This window comes from Mesitornis unicolor, unplaced genomic scaffold, assembly GCF_000695765.1.
Source record: "Mesitornis unicolor isolate BGI_N332 unplaced genomic scaffold, ASM69576v1 scaffold16678, whole genome shotgun sequence".
Classification (NCBI taxonomy): Eukaryota; Metazoa; Chordata; class Aves; order Mesitornithiformes; family Mesitornithidae; genus Mesitornis; species Mesitornis unicolor.
The window spans coordinates 55,149-67,351 of NW_010204019.1; the positions used below are offsets into that span (position 1 = coordinate 55,149).

General features: G+C 41.3%; 1 protein-coding gene across 1 annotated transcript in view; it reads left to right on the forward strand.

Annotated features, from left to right (window-relative positions):
- Nucleotides 1-7,957, forward strand: part of PLCB4 (phospholipase C, beta 4) — a 62,704-nt gene extending 54,747 nt beyond the window's left edge. Inside the window, exons 21-24 of the mRNA XM_010190929.1 lie at nucleotides 732-789; nucleotides 1,180-1,266; nucleotides 3,335-3,371; nucleotides 6,144-7,957. Coding sequence (XP_010189231.1) covers nucleotides 732-789; nucleotides 1,180-1,266; nucleotides 3,335-3,371; nucleotides 6,144-6,232 — 271 coding nt within the window. The 3' untranslated portion in view covers nucleotides 6,233-7,957. The remainder of the gene's footprint in view (nucleotides 1-731; nucleotides 790-1,179; nucleotides 1,267-3,334; nucleotides 3,372-6,143) is intronic.
- Nucleotides 7,958-12,203: the final 4,246 nt, after the last annotated feature.

The window sequence follows — 12,203 nt, forward strand, 5'->3', positions numbered from 1 at the left end:
CTTGAGTGTTACTGACTTCTGGCTCATCAGGAAGACAAGTTGTCAGAGCCCTTGGTAACTGTGTACTTAGTTAATGCAAGACCTCCACTAATTATTCTGAGATAAATTTGTTCCCAGATTTGAAAGCAGGCTGAATGCAGCTCTGGTTTTCAGGCTTTGTGATTACTCTGATTCAGTTCTTTGAACTGTTTTTGATATATTTCATGACAGAAATCTTAGGCAGGAACACTTTGCGGTTATTATACATAAATATTAATTCTATACTTATCCTTTTGCTTAAATAACAGCTTTAAGAAGAGTACGACATTGCTAAGCTGTAACTTACTTATGATCATTGGATGATATGTTCATTATCACTGTGAGGAGATGTAGCACTTTCTATATAACAGAATAAATTGAGAGCAGAGTGCAGTAAGGGATACACAAATGAATTAAACATTTTTTAGAGTTCTGTCCAGCACTCTTGAGTAAGGGAAAAAGCAAACTTCATTCACAACAGTCTTGGTTTGTTTTGGTTTTCTTTCAGGTCTTCAATCATACTATCAGTGTACATGGAAACTTTTAAGTGTACGGGTGCATAGCCAGAGGATTGTACAATTTGCCATTAGTCCCACATAGTACATAAAATCAGAAACCAAAATACAACTTATGAGTTTGTGATTCTCTCTATTGTAGCTTTTTGGTTTCTTTTTTTCCAATGAGACTTCATGGACAATTTTGCATTTTTTTAGGCGAGTCAGAGAGCTGAACAGCAGCAACACAAAAAAGTTCCTGGAAGAGAGAAAAAGGGTAACTATAACCTTGACAAAGTCACTGGGCACTATTTCTGGATATTCATTTTCATTCCTCTGTGTTGAGAATCCAGCTCTAGTAAACAAAATCGTTTGTCCTTGCTGTGTTCCACACACTTGTAGTGTAAAAGATCTAGCATCTATATAAAAGAAAGCTATTTTAAATTAACAAAATTACTATTTATTGTTGTGTATTGGCTGCTTTTATGTAATATATATAATATAAATATTATATTAAGAGCTCTTCTTAAGATTGGGTGATATAATAGACCTCCTGTGCCATCCAGATGGGGCAACACAGTGTGTGTATATCTATATATATCAAGAAAGTTTTTAGTTCATTTGTTAATAATGTAGTACATTTTCTCCCCATTATTTTCTCTTACAGCTGGCAATGAAGCAGTCAAAGGAAATGGATCAGTTGAAAAAAGTTCAACTTGAGCATTTAGAAGTCTTGGAGAAACAGAATGAGCAGGTATCTTATTTTAAAGGCTTAAAAGAAAAGCAAGCTAGTGAAAACAGTAACCAGAATCAGGCTGAGTAGAATGCTTCTAAATGTAAGCCATTACCAGACATGGGAAAATGACCTTGTTTGTGGTCAGTCTCCTGCTTGGGAAGTTAAAATGAAGAGGTGAAGTGACTTAAATGATACAGAACCACATTTGTTTCAGATAAGCATGTGAAAGCTAGACTGCTTAGCCAGCATCTGTCCTTTCAGGTGTTCAGCCATATTGATACTCGTTTGCTAGATATGACAGTCAAAAGGCCCAGCATATCAATTTTAATTACTCCCAAACAGTACCTCAAGCGAATCTGATTCCTCCATTTTGGAACTTAATTTCTAGCACCAATTGGAAAATAGACATGAAACATGTGCACAGAGCATCTCTGAACTCTGAAAGACAGTTTGGACTGAATTCTAGAGATGTGTAGTAGCATGGGGAGTTTTATCTGTACTAGTACACCCTTTCCTAATTAAAATACCTTATTATTTTCTGCTAGTTTATAAGCTCTTTTTTTTTTTTAACTTAAAAAACTACTTGGCAAGGAAAGGAAAATTCTAATCTTATTTCTGATAGAAGCAGTGCTCCATTCTAAACTGTTCCCTTGCTTGAGCCAGTAGAGTTGTAATGATTGCATGGACTTGTAGTACTGCAAGAGGAATATACGCAGCAGTTGAGTGGGATGTGAGAGAAGGAGTGCATTTAATACCCATTACTTTCAAGGGTTATGTACTTCTTTGTTATTAAATGTTCAGAACTTGAACTGTCTGGCAGACATAATCTGAATTAAAACCATCTTGCAGAGTCGGAGAGAAGAGCATGCAAATCAAGTATTTCTGCTGTCAGGAGAGAGTCCTACAACCCCAAAAGCTGCAGCCTGGTGACCTTCTAGGGGGGTGACAGCATGTAGGATCACAGACAGCTGCTGCCACCAAGCCCCAGCCACCATGGCTCTGATTGCTCCGCCTCCCTTCTAGACAACAACCAAAATTCCTAGTCTGTTCCCTCACAGGGTTTCTGTAGATGCTGTCTCTAACATCCAGCGTGAATGGATCTGTCAGTCTGTTGCTCCTGAGCAATATCTGCACATAATCAAAAGGTGGGGGAGGTAGGCATCCAGGGCAGGCAGTTTGGCTACAGTGGATCTGTAGCATGACTGTGGAAAGCGCCACAAGAGAGCTTCCTGTAAACTGTGCTGGTTGACTAAAAATCACGGGCTTGATCCAGAGATAGGTGTTACCAATCAGTAGTTTGTTTCCATTGACTTCAGAGGGCTTTGGATCAATTTTTTTAAAAAACATAAGTACAAGTGGGAATAATTGTCATTGTGCTTTTAACGACAATGCTATAAACACATTAGCTATAAGGGAAGAAGGCTACTGGGAAATAATTGTGAGTCATTAAAAGAGTCACCCTTCAGAAATTAGATACTTCCCTCACCTGGGGTTACAGCTTCCACTACTGAGAGCTAGTAACAGCCTACATGAGCTTACTTACAGACCATTTCAGTGCAGAGATGAAGACACTTTAAATCATCACTGATTAAATGAAATAATTTACATGCTGGTTATCACTTTTGTGGGGGCATATGGTGGCATCCACCACAGGGGTAGTCCTTAACAGCTTTTTAACTCACTCTAATTTGATCCATCAGAGTATATATTTTTGTACCTGCTACTTTGACCACTTCTTTTCAGGCCCAAAAGTGCATTAGTGCAAACCCCAACTGGGTCTGGTTTCGTCGTTACACACATTGATGTAAGAAAGCTAGTTGGATTGATACTTGTTTAATGAGACTTTCAAAACATGGTAATTTTTTCCTGTTTAAACAAGAGAATAAATTTTTCATACAAATATACAAAGTAGAAAAGTAGAATTATGGGTCGAAACAGCTTTCAATGCAAATGGTTATGAATTTAAATTTGTTTTAGTTTACGTATGTTTTTCTTGCATTAATTTCTCAATCTCACTTCAGTTTTCATTCATTTAATTTGCTTCTTGTATTACTCAATTTTGACATTATTATTTTTGTACAAACAGCTTTTGAAATCCTGTCATGCAGTGTCTCAAACACAAGGTAGGATGGACGTATAATAAGCAAACTATTACTTTGGTGTGCTTTCCTTCTAAATTAAATCATTATCATTGGAGCCCTCCTTGTAAATGTAACCATCGGGGAAGTACCATTGACATAGTGAACACAGTGTTAATCTTGTTTGCACACAGATATTTGAGCCTGACACAACATTAACAGTATTTTGTGCTTTAGCATCTGAAATTCAGATGAAGATGAACAGTGATGTGCAGAGAAAATATTCAGGGATTAACTTGTATTAACATTAGCTGTCGTTACTGAGAGAAGTGTCTATTGAGCCAAAAAGACTATTTTAGTGTTAACATATATATGATTAACTTAATGCTGATAGTCAGACAAAGGTTATCCACATATATTAGTATGGTAAAAAAACCAAGTGATTCCACTCTAAAAATAGCAAAATATAGACTAGTTGGCTAGAAATAGCTTTTTAGTGTCTAAAGAAGAGAGGCTTCCAGTGCTTTAAAATTCACTTAAAAATCCAATGCGTTACAAGGTGTGGCAGTTATACTCACCATGTGGCTGTGCTGCTGTGGCTTCCTAAGTAATCGTTACTCACCAGAAATCTCTATTAACTCCTGTCTTGCCAAGAGAAATAGTTGTATTAGGCTTGAACATCCAGTTGTGCAGTATTGCCTGATTTGAATTACTTTCTTGAGTTGGTAACATCTTGTACCACTGAGTCTGACAGCACCCACTTTAGCAACATTTATTTATGGACATATAATGAGGAAAAAGATCATTCATTAGGCTAGGAAAAAATATTTTTATTCTTCTTTTACTGAATGTGGTTCTTAGCTGGTCCTAGATCTCACTAGAGAGCAAGCATCTTGAAAGCAGAGTCCATTAGCTGCCACTCACTTCATGAATTCACTGCAGCTTCAATGCTGCCTTCCAGAAGGCTCGTCTTCAAGTGTTGTGCTTGTGTGTTCACATCAGAATGCACTGTCTGAATCAGCCTCAGCCTAGCAGAAACGAGCATCCTGGTCCTATGCTAATGTGTTCTTTGAAGCCAAGTTATCTCTAAAATAATTCCATACGCCATATATTGGCATGCAGAATATTTATAGGACACTATGTGCCAGTAGTTCAGTCACAAGCTTAAAATGTGAAATGTGTGAGTCACTAAGAAACAGAGGGTTTTGTTTTATCTGGAATTTCATTTCACACACAGGTGCAAAATCCAGCCAACATTTCAGAAGAGGTTGTACATACTGATTTATTTATTATGTTTCCATATTTTCATGTTAAAATCATTTCTTCATTACTTTCAAGCTTTTAACTCATTTAAATGGAGAGCGTGATTAATTTTTAATCATATTTATGACAGTTCCTTTGCTATTATCATAATTACTTTTTTTCCCCAACATTATGATGATGATTATGAAAGTACAGGGCTAGATTTTTCAAGAAGGCACATATATCACATCTGCACAACCTCACATCTACCTTGCAAAATGAATAGCTGTGCATCTCATTACTTTAGATCTACATCTGCCAGTTTTCACATACACAAGGATGTGTTTGCACATCCAGAATAGGTGACTTCTTAAGCAGCAGCTTGTATAACAAAGTTCTCTGTCTAAGCAACGTTTACAACTATTGGGGAAACATACTTCATGTAAATCAAGTCCAGGAACTGTTACTCCCTGCATGACAAACACAAAGCAGTTACACCAAAGAAAACAGTGGCTTGGTTTGCCTCTTCCTAAACCTGTCGTAATCCTTGGGAGCTTGTTTGTAAAGATACATGGGTTAGCTTGCCCTCTTGGTCAACTTATGTAGAGTCCTTTCAGGTACGGTTTTAAATAACTTCCCACATTGAGAACCCTCAGAGAAAATCTCTGATGGTGACTCCAAGTTCCCTTAAACTGCAGAGTTTCAAACCAAAGCACGACTCCTAACTTGTAACTGAGCCATGGGAGGAGTAAGTGTGCATGTCTGTGTGTGAGAGAGAGAAAGGGAGGGATAGGAAGGGAATTAAAAAAGCTTTCTCTAAGCAGAGGATTCCTAGGCCAGTTACCATTTATATACAGTGCTTTAACTCTGCTTAGTAAGCCTGAGGCATTCAGAGTTTCTAGTGAGATCTGGCATACATTCATTGCTGCATTTTGCACGATGCATTTGGATACAGTTTCAGGTGGATGCAGTGTGTAATCCCATGTAACATATAGTCTAAAACTGAGGTCAAAAACATCATGTCTATAATCGTAAATATCTCTAGGCTAGATGGAGATTATTAAAAAAAATAATTAAAAAATATTGCCTTCTACAAGGAAGATGTTACACTGATGGATTTTTGTCATTCGTTGTCTTTATGAAAGACACGAGTCACGACTATAGATAAACTCTAACCATTTCAGGAAATAAGATGTCAACAATACTCACACAACAGCAGTGAAGCATACATTCCCAAAGAGGTTTCTTCTCAGGAGAAACAGTCAAATCAGCACCTGCCTAGTTTTCTTCCCCAGAATTAGAGCTTCTGCATTTTACCATACACTCCTTCAGAAAGTCAACCCATGAGTCTTGGAATAGGGTCAAAAATAATTCCCAAGAATTTGTAGACATAAGATTACAACTGGTTTTGAAAACAGATATGTCACTGGGGGAGGGAGGGCAAGCATAATGTTATTACATATATCTTCAGTGTGTTTTGCCTGTATTTCACTCAGACACTATCATATAAAACATGTGCTTCATTTTGAACAAAAGGTCTAATGCAATGCTTCATGAGGTTATTTTGGATTGCAGGCAAAGGAGATGCAGCAGATGGTGAAGCTGGAAGCAGAGATGGATCGCAGACCAGCAACAGTAGTCTAAAACCTCAACAAGCAAACTGAAGTTGGAGAACACAGCATCCTTAAAATGAGAGCAAAATTCAAAATAACACTGCTGAGGTTGAAAAGTGGGGAGTTTTTTGTTTGGTTGGTTTTGGGGTTTTTTTGGGGGGTGGGTTGGGTTTTTTTGTTTTTAATATATAAAGTGTAGCTACGGACCACGAAGTCTTAAGGTTTGCATTATTTGTTTTTTTAACACTGGGCACTGAATTTCTTTTGCTGGATTTCCATGTTAAGAACTTCCTCTGTTCAGAAAAAAAAGCTAATCGGAAGACGAAGACAGTTTCTAAACCCAGTCCTGTATTCCTTTCTGTATCTCAACAGGCAGCTTGCCTGCATCAGAATTACACAATCAGAACCTTGAAATACAACAGGTATTTTTAATATCATCTCAAATGGCAACAAAACTGTAGTCAAGCCATGTTATTTACCATTTGTGTTCTCATGATATATTGTGCAGAAACCCCATGCTGCCAAATCCTGACAAGCAACAACTTGGCACCTGAGGTAATCGAGCCCACTGAACCAGATCTTATGCTAAGTCACCATAATAATCAGTACAGTAAGGAGCTGAGTTTGGGCATTTTTAATTTCTATTTCAAAGTATTCTTCAGGCAGCAGACAGTAGGCAGTTGAAAGTTAACTGCATATATTCAAAAGTACAGTATGTACAAAGTCATCAGCCAAATTCATCAACTGTAACAGTAACTTGACAGGATACTTCTGCAGTCCAATAATGTCATTCACAAGTGCCATATAAATTCTTATCATGTCTGAAGGAAGCTGATATCCTGTAAAAGTTACTGCAATGGTTAGCGTGAGGGAAATACAGTGTATTTGTGCCAAAACTGATCAGTGCTCTAAGGAATTACATATTCGGCACTTTAAGAAAAGTTTACATCCTACATTGCTTGTATAGAATTTGCATTTTGATCCTGTTGCTGCAGATCTCAGATACTACAGTTCCCTGTAACTTAAAGATTGTTTAAATGGCTTTTGGCAAAAAGTTTGTTACTGTGAAAATGTAAAAAGTATTTATACACTTCAGAATCACAGCATTGTAGAAAATCACATACATGTTGCCACGTGATAAAACTAGTAAATGCTAAGAGTATGTTTGCATGTGATACAAATGCTACTAAGACTGTAGTGCCTACTATATGACCACAGTCATTCTACTAGCTGGTAAATACTGAATAAATGTATGGCACAGAATATTGTTTGATTAATTACAAAGACACTTAGCATAACAAGGTCTCTCTATATATGTGTGTATATTAATTATGTGGGCATTCTTGATACTTGTAGTAAAAGAGAAGTACATAACTAATTTAATTTTACACAGAAGTATTTATGCAGATTTTCAGAATTTCATATCAGGAATAACCTTTTTATGTCCATTAGATATAAAACCAATTTGCTAATGTGTTAATTTGCATGTTTCCAGCGCTTGCTGTAGTTATATTGCAAAACAATGCATGTAAGCGTTCCACTTGGAATTTGTCCATGCTGCCAATTCAAAGATGACTGCATGGAGAACTGGTAGTTTAGAACAAATCAGATTCCTGATTTCAATGTACTAAGCACCACTTACTTTGTTGTATATGCTTGTACAAACAAATTCTACATATTCCTATAAACAAAATAAATGAAAAGAGATAATTATGTTATTGTCGGTCCTGAGATGAAACGTTCAACTTCTCTAATAAAAATATTAAAAATTCAAAACCATTACTTTTGACTGTAGTGAGTTGCAGGGCAATGGTATTATTACTTACAAGTTTTTAGTAAGTTGTATGTCCTGTAAAAATGTGCATAGTGTAAATATATTTCTATCACAGCTTATTTATTCAAAAGAGTCTTATTTCTTTTAAGTGATAGATGAAGCAGGCAGCATCAGTCCTTGCAGCACTACAGAACTACCCGAGTACAGTATAGCAGCACTACCTTGAGAATACAGCCGAGACAGAGGTCAGTGAAGTGTTTAAGGCAGTATTTATTGAAACATGTGATGGCTATTCAGAATTCCCATTCTGATGTCACTTAACCTACAGAGGCACCTCCTGCTCCTTATGATCCATAGTGTTTTAAAGAGAAGTTGCATACTGCGAGCAGCTCTCACTGCTCTCTAAGCTTGGCTTGAGTGCTGGAGGAAGCTGGGAGCAGCAGTGTTTTCAGAGCATGCCAGACAAGATCTGGCATCTCAAACAAGGCAGTGATATTTTTAATTCTTTTTTTTTTAATTAAAAATGTCTTCTAAAACAGCTGGCGGAGACAGTGCTATACTTTTGCCTATGATAGTAGTTTCTAGCCCATACGGAGAAGCAAATGACAGACCAGATACTGAAGGAACTGGATCGTGAAGCATTGAACGTTACTAGTTTTCTTAGGTTCACGTACAGGCTGGAAAGCACTGCCCTATCTGTTAAAGAAATAAATCGAAATGGAGGACTTGGGTTCAGCTTACATCCCTCTCTGAGGAGAATCAAACCTGTGTGTCTTAATTCCCTGGCAAGTATCCTATGCATCAGGGAATACACTGACTTTGGAAGGCTAAAAAAAATACCATCTGCAGCCTCCTTTTGTGCCTGTGCTCGCTGCTTAGCCAGGAGCAAGACATTTATCAAGTCAGAGACGCAGTATGTTGCTGTGAAACGACTGAGCTAGGTAGCCTCAGCTTCCAGGCTCCCAGAACTGTTACGTGTTTAATCCATTAACAATTTAGCATAAAATGCAGACAGTAATTGAAATTAAGTGATTAATTTTGTCAGCTAAGTATTTTGAAATACTGTTTAAGTAGTATTTGATTCGAAAATTATTTGAAGTTTGGCCGCTAATGTAACGAGGTGAGAATTTCCATTGAGATGAAATAGGCTAATCAATTTGAACACTGATACTGAGTTAAAGCAGTTTAAAATGTCATTCCCTGCCGAGGTGATGAATTCCACTTCAGTGAAATTTCATCGAAGAAAGTGACAGATTCTCCCTTTCTGAATCTCTTCAGATAAATTCAGCACAGCTGTGATGGGGAGGGGCATGACACCCTGGCCTCACAGGCAGCCTGTATTCCTTCACTTCCAGTAATTTGGGGGTTGGCCATTGACTGCTTCCAAGTGGGGATCTGTTTAACCCAAAATACCCCTTGGGGGCTGATTTCCTTGCACACTCCACATGCCGTTGCCCACTGGCTGCCTGTGAAACCAGCTGCCAATGGCAGACACATCCCAGAGCCGCTTGGCCAGAAAACCCTGCTCCCAGGGATGTGCCAGCAGTCCCAGCACTGCTGCCACCATACTGCATGCTCCTTGCAAGGAGGCTGGGAAGAGTTACTGCTGTCTGGTGGATGTGGGGCAGTCAGGGGGATTCAGCCTTTGGCAGTCTCAACACCTGGGGGTAAGGGCAGGCCGCATGGCTGGCTCTAGGTAATCCAATCTGTGACCATAAATTGGCTCTGGTCACAGCATTTCAGGTCAGCTAAGGCTGCACTGGCTCCCTCAGGTGAGACTTTTCTGCTCTGTCAATGTTTTGGGGCTTGCTTAGTGTTAGGAAATCTTAGGCCTTTCTGGTTTTTTTTGCCCCAGAGAGCGGGATAAACATGGCTCTGCAGGCTGGAAGCAGGGATTGTCACTGAAGCTGAAGGCTTTTTTGTTGTGCTGTGCAGCTGGCAGGTGCTGGGAGAGCATGATTCTGTGCCATGGGGCTGAGAGGGCTGCAGGTCAGGCTTGCCCATGTCTCTAACACAGCTGCTATCACCCAGCTGCTCCCTGTGGTCCACTCCTACACAGCCTGGATGCAGGGGCAGCTGCTCAGGATCATGTATTTATTTGGAGGCTTAGAAGCTACCTAGAAACCTCAAAAAAATGGAAATTAAATACGAGGCTAGAGAAGCAAATAGAGACTAGTTAAATACTGGGGTCATCAGTGAAAGACTTGAGGAACCCTGTCATTAAAGTGACCACAGAAATACAGTCTGTTGCAGTCAAAAAGCCTCTTTTTTTTTTTTTCTTTTGTATAGTCCCCTGAAACTATTATCTGCAGGTTAATCTTGTATCACGACTGACACAGGTCTAACTATTCTGGGGGCAAGAACGACTCTTATCATGAAGCAGGAGATAAAGGAAATGACCAGAATATAATATTTAATACATACAGCAAGCTGAAAAGGAATTTCAACAGAATAGTTACAGAAATCAGTATGTTCCTTCACTATCTGCTTTTATCTTCAAAGAGTATTTCCCAGCAAGAAAACCCTTCTCTGCAGATGTGCCCTGGCAGAGAAAGGGCAGCTTCCTAGAGGCAGCTGCTCACAATCAGAACTCACCTTGTATACTTTGCTTTGCAAAACCCTGGACCATTTCCTCCAGACTCCTTTTCCTGAACTAGAAATGCGAGCTGCTAGAGAATCCGCGTAACACCATATGCACCAAATAGCTGCTGTCCCTTTGATTAAAAAAAAAAAAAAAAAAAAAATTAAAAGAAAAATCCTTGGTTAGCAGGCTCCTGTTCCCCGCTGCTCCCGGGACTTGTGTTGCTTCAAATTGTAAATATTCGGATATGCTCTTCGTATAGGTCGAGGGTTGCAGTGCATTAAAGGACCGTAAAAACTCCCGATGAGAGGAAGGGAAAAAAGATATTTTAACGTCGCATCGCCCAGCAAAAGGGAAAAGCGAAACCCCACCGCCGCGGGGTGCTGGCCGGGCTCGGCGGGGAGGGCCGGTGGGGCAGGTGCGCGCAAAGCTCGGTCTGGGATCCCGCTAGAAGTGCACGCTGCTTCCCAACCGCCTCCTCTGGGGAAACCAGCCGCTCACTCGGGCGCTTTGTGCTGGGAACACGCCTGCTCCTCCCCGGAGACCCCTCTGCCAAGTCGGAGGGGTAAATGGGGGCGCATTTCACTCCCCCCTGGCCTGGAGAGGGAAGAAACACAGGTGCTGGTTTTACGGGGAATACAGGGGGTTGTCTAGTTCAGGACTCCGGCAGCACCGCGCACCAGGAGCGGGCAGGGTGCAGGCAACCTTCCCTGCCCTCCGCTCCTCTCCCCAGGTTGAGGTGTGCGCAGCTTTTGTTCATCCCGCCTTACAGCCCCTTCTTCCCTGAGCACTCTCAGTGCCCGGCATCCCGTCCCCTTCAGCCTGCAGGGAAAAACTCTTCTCGGCGTCCCGGCACAGCTCGTCTTCTCCTTTTTCCACCTTCCCCCATAATGCTCCGCATAGGCACGGCCTGAGTTTTGTTTTAGTGCACATTGTCAGGGCTGAAGGGTCCACTCCCCTTGTTACATGATGATATGCTTTATGTCACGGTATGCTTTATGGTATGTCACGACACCTTAATTGCTCAGGTGTGTTGATGGCCGTTAACAAAAGGGTGCTGGCTTTACTTCTGACCTTGCCACACAAAAATAGCTGCACGTTTCTTTCTAAATTAACATACGAAGCAGCTGTTCGCCTTCATCGAAATTACTGCCGCTCCGTGAGCAGCCGGCCCTGGACTAGATAACCCTTCCTCCCTCTTTTCCTTCTTACTGTCCCGGCTTACCGGTTCGGTTGTGGTGCTGGCCCTGCCTGGGGACAGTGCCTGTCCCGCAGGAGCAGCCTCCTGCCGCAGCACCGAAAGGGAAGGGTGGGTGGGCGGCAGGACTCCTAGGGAAGGCGGACACAGTCCCGCTTCCACCCCCTGCCCTGCCCTGGGGGGTGCTCGCCGCTGTTCAGCCCCGCTGCAGCGGCATGTCGGGGCGGCCCAGGTTCCCCGGCTCTCTCCTCCGAGGTCCCCGCTTTCCGCCGGGATCCCCAGGGGGATCCCCGAAAGCCCCTCCGCGGGGTCCCCCAGGCCGGAGGAGGGAGGGAATCCCTCCTCCCCACTCTTGCCTCCGAGTACGCCCGTCCCTTGGCGTGGGCGCCTCTATCAGCTTCACCGGCATCTCCCCTCCTCCTCCTCCTCCTCCTCCACACCGCCCCACTCTTTTCCCCGTCCCTCCACA